At 46.0% G+C, this 7,142-nt stretch overlaps 1 protein-coding gene across 1 annotated transcript in view; it reads left to right on the top strand.

The window, feature by feature from the left end:
* Nucleotides 1-6,395: 6,395 nt before the first annotated feature.
* Smarca5 (SWI/SNF related, matrix associated, actin dependent regulator of chromatin, subfamily a, member 5) overlaps nucleotides 6,396-7,142 on the top strand; it is a 37,895-nt gene continuing 37,148 nt past the window's right edge. The window contains exon 1 of the mRNA XM_028753400.1: nucleotides 6,396-6,949. Within this exon, the coding sequence (XP_028609233.1) occupies nucleotides 6,776-6,949 (174 nt within the window). The 5' untranslated portion in view covers nucleotides 6,396-6,775. The remainder of the gene's footprint in view (nucleotides 6,950-7,142) is intronic.

Genomic DNA, 7,142 nt, shown 5'->3' with positions numbered 1-7,142 from the left:
GGAGCCACTCCATGCAAGCAGGTTAAAGGTTTGTATGATAAAAATCAAAACAAAACAAAACAAGACCCCCCCAGAAAACTAACAGATTAAAAAAATGAAGAGGATATCAAACTATGGGAAGATCTCCCATGTTCAGAGATCAGTAGGATTAACATAGTAGCAATGGCTATCCTACCAAAAGCAGTCTACAGAATCAATGTAACCCCCAACAAAATCTCACAAGAATTCTTCATTTATCTCGAAAGGACAATTTTCAGTTTTACTTGGAAAAACAAAAACTCAGGATAGCTAAAATACTCTTGGATAATAAAGAATTTTGGGAGGTGTCACTATCCCCTATTTCAAGTTGTACTACAGAGCTATTAGTAATAAAAACCAGCATGGTACCAGCACAGAAACAGACAGCATTGATCGATGGGATTGATTTAAAAGCCCAGACATAAATTCACACACCTATGAACACCTGATTTTTGATAAAGAAGCCAGAAATACACACTGGGACAAATACAGCATCTTCAACAAATGGTGCTGGTCAAACTGGATGTCTGCATGTAGAAGACAAATAGGGCAAAACTTACCATCCTGTACAAAACTGAACTTTAGAGGAATGACGTATCTTGGCAGGTACAGTGTATACGATAGAAGAAACAGTGGAGAATAGCCTCAAACTCATTGGCACAGGAAAAGGCTTTCTGAACAGAACACTGTTAATGCAAGCACTAATATCAAAATTAATAAATGGGATCTCATGAAACTGAAAAGATTATTTACAGCAAAGGACATAGTCATTCAGACTAAGTGCTAGTCTATAGAACGGGAAAATATTTTTTATCACCTATACATCTGATAGATGTATCCAACATATATACAGAACTCAAAAACCTGGATATCATGAAAAAAATTCCCCAATTAAAAAGTGGGGAACAGATTTAAATAGAGATTTCTCAAAAAGAGGAATCTCAAATGACGGAGAAACACTTAACGAAATGTCTAACTTCCTTAGCCATCAGGGAAATGTAAAGCAAAACTACATTGACAGTCCATCTCACACCAGTCAGAGTGGCAAGATCAATAAAACAAAAGACAGCTCATGCTGGTGAGAATGTGGAGTAAGGGACAGGCCTCCATTACTGGCAGAAGTACAAACTTGGAAAGCCACTATGTCTTCACATATATGTGGATGTTAGCTGTTATGTCATTGATAAGGAAGCTACAATGTGTATAACCACAGAGGTTTTACGTGTGTGTGTGTGTGTGTGTGTGTGTGTGTGTGTGTGTGTAAGGGACTAGGAGACTAGGGATGGATCTCCTTACGGAGGTGTGGTGGTCTGTATAAGTTTAACCCCCATAGACTCATGTATCTGAATGCTTGGCCCTCAGGGAATGGCACTATTAAGAGGTGTAGCCTTGTTGAAGGAAGCGTGTCACTGTGGAGGTGGGCTTGAGGTGTCCCATGCCTAAGCTCCACCAAGTCTGGAATCAGACCCACCTCCAGACTAGCTGGCTGGGGAAGACAGTTTCCTTTTGGTTGCCTTTGGATCAAGATGCAGAGCTCTCAGCTCCTTCTCCAGCACCACGTCTGCCAGCAGTCTGTCATGTTTCCCAGCATGATGATAAGGGACTGAAACTCTGAATCTGTAAGCCAGCCCCAATTAAATGTTTTCTCATATAAGAGTTGCCGTGGTCATGGTGTCTCTTCACAGCAGTGAAACTCTAAGCCAGAAGAGGAAATAGATTACATATTTATGAATGGATGGGGTGGGTGTGGGTGAACTGGAATATGAGAATCAAATGGAGAGTGGGTGGAAAGAGGGGGGAAGGGAGGGGGCAAGGGAGGGGATATGAGAGGGATAGATGAAACTAAGGGCCATTGGAGGGGTCGTCTGGAAACTATCTATCTGTCTATCTATCTGTCTGTCTGTCTGTCTGTATATGTATTCTATAATGTATACATATATGTAGTCAATTTAAATGAAATTGTCACATAACAGGAGAGACAGAGCCCCAGGTGAACATCTTTCATCATCAAATAAAGTTTCCAGTTCTGCATATTGGTTATATTTAATTGAGTTGTTGGCTAAAGGAGTCACATAGGAACCCCCAAACAAACTAGTCTAACGTCAAGGCCATTGGTTGCTCTCCAGAAACTAGTGCTAAGGCCCTACTGCTGAAGATAATACCTAAATAACTATCTGAACATAGAGAAGTCAAGCTAGTGACTATCTAGTGCCTGCACCCCTACTGACTATTGCTCATAAAACTCTACATGCTTCCAGAGGAGAAAGGTACCTGCCAACCCAGCTATAAAGCAACTCTTTGATCTACAGTGTTCTGACTGCAAGCTATGCTGGGTGCAATAGTGGCCTAAAGCTTGTATGAGCAACCAACCAAGATCTGATTTAGGTCCATTCCATCAGACACTACTTGGGTAGCCAAGATCCTGAGACTAGATAGTCCATGAACCTACAGGAAAGCCAGCTATTACTGTTCTGCTAAATGAATGTAGCAATAAAATGACAGCATTCTGCTGTACTCAGTGATCAGTGTCTGGCTTAACCATTATCAGGGATGCTTCCTCCTGTAGCAGACAGAAACAAAAAGAGAGATCAAAAACTGGACAATGTGCAGAGAGTGGGAGACCTTGGAATACTCAGCTTTAAATAGATGTTGCTATCAAATTCTACCCATCAGGGATCAGGGAATTCTGAAGAGGACATGGGGAGTATCAAAGAGCCAGAGGGATGGAGGCCAGCAAGATGACAAGGCTTTCTAAACCAGTGGTCCTCAACCAGTGGGTGGTGACCTCTTTGTGTGTGTGTGTGTGGGGGGGGGGGAGGTTGTTGAATGGCTCTTTCACAGGGGTAGCCCGAACATTGGAAAAGAGGAATATTTACATTACAATTCATTTTCTTTCTCTGTGACCCCAAGAGCTAAGGACTGAACACAGTTGCAAGCGTTCTTCTGATGAGCTAACTCTCCAACCCCTAGATTATCATTCATAACAGTAGTAAAATTACAGTTGTGAAGTAGCAATGAAAACAGTTTTATGGTTGGGGTCACCACAGCATGAGGAACTAAAGGGTCAGCATTATGATGGTTGAGAACTTTTGTATCACAGACTTTGGCAGCATGCAGGAGGCATATACTGGTCTGCATCAGATGGGTTCTTAGAGCTGAGAGAAGTAGACACCATCTGCTCCGATCCCTAACTAGAAGCTAGTTCCAACTGATAACTATTTGCAAATGAAAAATTAGTTTTCCTCAAGTGAGTCTCACTGGAGAAACCATTCAAGAGGGTAGGCCCCGTGCCCAGCAGTAGATGGCTAACACAGAAGGAACTTAATGGCACCTTTGGAGGATTGTCTTATAATGTTGTGCCAGGGCATTTTATTTTTAACCTTACTGATCCCTTATTTGTATATTACAGCTTCTGGCATTGTATTTTTATGGCAGTCAGTCCCGTGTGAATATGTGTGTCTCTGCATCTATATGTGTTCCCTGGGCTTTTTCTTTGGCTTTCTTTTCTTCAGTTTGTCTTGTCCTATTGTGATGTTTTTGTTTCTTCTTCTTCTTCTTCTTCTTCTATAGATGCCTGCTTTGTTTTCTAGTGGAAGACAGGGAAGGTGCAGGCCCAGATGGGAGGGGAGAGGGGAAGAACTTGGAGAGTAGGGGCAGAGGAACCAGCAATTAGGATATATTTATGAAAAATCTATTTTCAATCAAAGAAAATGTTGCTTACTTTTTATTATTATTTATTTTTGAGGCATGGTCTTATGCAGTCTAGACTGCTTTTGAACTTGCTATGTAGGTAAGAACAACCTTGAATTTCTGACCCTCCCACTTACATCCCAAGTATTGTCAGTACAGCTGTGTGCCCCGTTATATGTAGGCCTTGGACCTGAACTCAGGGCCTCGTTCATGCCAGGCAAACACTCTAACACGCTGAGGCAATCCTTAGCCCTTAATTTATTTTAGCACTGCTGGGTTATCTCACCCAAGGCTCTCTGCATGGCAGGCAAGTTCTGGACCAGTGAACTCCATCTTCACCAGACCTTAAATATCACACACATACAGCACACTCACATGGTGATTATGAGACATGATGGTGAAGGGGTCAATCAGCTTGAACTAATCATTTCACACTGTACCTGTATTTCTAAACATGCATTAAATACCTTGAGTAAACACACTTTCACTCTTCTGGAGCTAGGGGTTGAAGATGCTAGGCCAGAACGCTTTAGCAATGAGCCAAACCTCTAGTCCACACAAGCTTGATCTGTCAATTCTACCTCTATAAAAGTAGAGAAAAAGTAGACTTTTACTACTACTACACATTTGATAAAAAGAGAAATTCAGATTTGTGAGACGGCTTAGTGGGAAAAGTGGCTGCCAAGGCGATGGACCACAGTTCAATCCCAGGACCCATATGACAGGAGAGAACCAACTCCCCAAATTTATCCTCTGACCTCTAGACATGCAGTGGTATGTAGTGCATATCTCCCTACCTGCATATAAACACAAATGTAATTAAAAAATGCTGACAAGAATTAGAATGTAAATACAGTCCACGATCAATTTTTTAATAATTCCACAAATATACTTGTTTGAAGACATTTTTGAAGTGCAAAAATTTTTCAGATAGTACTTCATAATCAACATTCTTTTATGTTAATTATTGCTAAATTCTACTAGTTCATTTTGTAGGTGTACAATATTCCTAATATATTAATATGTTTAATTTTAGCCCTTTACTAGCTTTTTACCACTCTGAAGACCATGATGAGAATTATTGTATTTAACCACATATATATGTAAGCATTACTATATCCTTGAAATACTTTTTATATACTAATTTTTAAAAGAGATTTTATTTTGCCAGGCAGTGGTGGCACAGTGCACATCTTTAATCCCAGCACTTGGGAGGCAGAGGCAGGTAGATATCTGCATTCGAGGTTAGCCTGGTCTACAGAATGAGTTCCAGGATAGTCAGGGCTACACAGAGTAACTCAGTGTCCCTCCCTGCCTCCACAATATTTTTAATTATGCATGTGTGCCTGAGGGTGTTGAATCCCCTGGAACTAGACTTACAGTTGTGAGCTGACATACGGGTGCTGGGAATTGAACCAGGGAATTGAGCCAGTGCTCTTAACCTTTGAGCCATCTCTTCCAACCCCTTACATATTAGTTTTTGGAGACAAGATCTTATAGTTTAGGCTGGCCTCTTAGCCAAGGATGGCTCCTCCTGCCTATACTTCTTTAAGTGCTGGGATTTTGGGCATGAATCACCACATCCAAATTAACTAGTGCTAGGACTTCAACCCAGGATTTCATGTACGGTCCCCAAGCACTCTACCAAATGAGCTACAACCCCAGTATGTTAAGTGAGAACGTTTTCAGATCTCAATTTTAGTTAAAGATTATTCGACTGGTTCAAATATTTGAATTTATATATGAATATTATCTATTCCAAGGAGTTTGAAATTAACTCTGGAAAAGACTTTTATTCAATATAAGTGGGTACTAAATCATGAACGGGATTAAGATGACAAAGATTATTTGTGCACGGGAGTAGGTGGGTGATGAATGGAGCAGTGTTTATATTCTGTAGGATGGGACACAAGGCCCCAGTAGCCTCCATGACAGAAGCAACACGAATAATGAACACGTTTTCTCTGTGTAGCCCCGGCTGTCCTGGAACTCGCTCTGTAGATCAGGCTGGCCTTGAACTCAGAGCCCCGCCTGCCTCTGCCTCCCAAGTGCTGGGATTGAAGGTGTGCATCACACCTGGTAAACACTTCTCAAGACAAATGTGCATTTTTGTTTGATGCGAACACACGCCATCATTTGTCTGCAACTGTTGCCATTCGTGTTCTCACAGAGTAGCGTGTCTTCTGGCTTCACTTGAACTTGACAAACGCCGAAGAGCCGAACTCTCTAAACGAAGCTGACTGACGGAGCGAACACACAGTTAAATTCTGAGGTAATTTTTCTTCTCAGGGGCCCAACGTCACCTAATGTCACGCCCGTGAGCGAAGGCGGCAGGACGACGAAGGCCAGCTCAGGCCTCTGCTCCGTGCCTAACAGACGCCTGGCCGTCGCGCTGTTCCCAGGAGGGCCTCTCTAGCGCGGCGGGAGCCAGCGAGCCGAGCCGTTACGGGAGCGCCGAAGACCCAGCTCGCGTCACTCCGAGGAGCGGACGCGCAGAACTCTGCCGCCGCGCTTGCTCGAGGCCCCGCCCACTCGCCCTCTACTTCCTGCTAGAGGCCTGGAGGAGGCGGGGCCAAGGAGGAGCAGGCGCATGCGCCCTCGCGATCCGGGCTTCGAAAGGGGGAACTAGCGCTCTCGCGAGGCTTGAGAGCGGGTGGCGTAGGTAGCTGTCCTGGTTGGTTGGAGAAGATAATCTACTCCGGGAGACGAGAAGGCGCCGGGAGGCCGCTCAGTACCTTTCGCTTTCCTTTCCCTTTCCCTCGGCCCTCCGCCTCCTCAGAGGCAGCCCGCCCTCCCTGACCTCCGTGACCCCGCTGGCCCCTCCCACCCTCGTCGACGTGATTCCCGCCGTGGGGTAAACGCCAGTAGAGCAGAGTCCCGCGGAAGAGGACGACGAGGCGAGCGGCGCGGCTGGGCCGGCTCGGGTCGGTGGCGGAGCCCCTGCGCGTGGGAGCTTCCGGGCGGGTCTCGCTCTTCGGGCGGCCCGGACGCCAGTGCCGCGCAGTCCTAGGCCGCTTCCCTCGGCGCCGCGCCTGCCCGTGGCCGCGGCGGGTGACGCAGCCGGAACATGTCGTCCGCGGCCGAGCCTCCGCCGCCCCCGCCTCCCGAGAGCGCGCCTTCCAAGCCCTCGGCGGCGGGCGCCGGCGGGAGCAGCAGCGGCAACAAAGGCGGCCCCGAGGGCGGCGCGGCGCCGGCGGCTCCGAGTGCTGCGGGCTCGGGTCCCGCGGACACCGAGATGGAGGTGAGCGCGGCCGGGGCGCGGGGAGGGAGATGGATGCTCTGCTGGCGTGTCTCCCACTCTTTACCTTTACGTTTCCCCCGCCGTGTAGCTTGCCTAGCCAGATCTCCGGTCGCTCTTACGAAACACATGTTCCTGATTACTGTGGTCGAGGGGACCCGTTTCCTCCATCACTAGGCTCCCCCAGAACTCGCTC

This window comes from Grammomys surdaster, unplaced genomic scaffold (genome assembly GCF_004785775.1).
Source record: "Grammomys surdaster isolate TR1022 unplaced genomic scaffold, NIH_TR_1.0 125947, whole genome shotgun sequence".
NCBI classification, from domain to species: domain Eukaryota; kingdom Metazoa; phylum Chordata; class Mammalia; order Rodentia; family Muridae; genus Grammomys; species Grammomys surdaster.
Note: the sequence above shows the minus strand (reverse complement) of the source record. Positions and strands in the feature narration are given on the sequence as shown.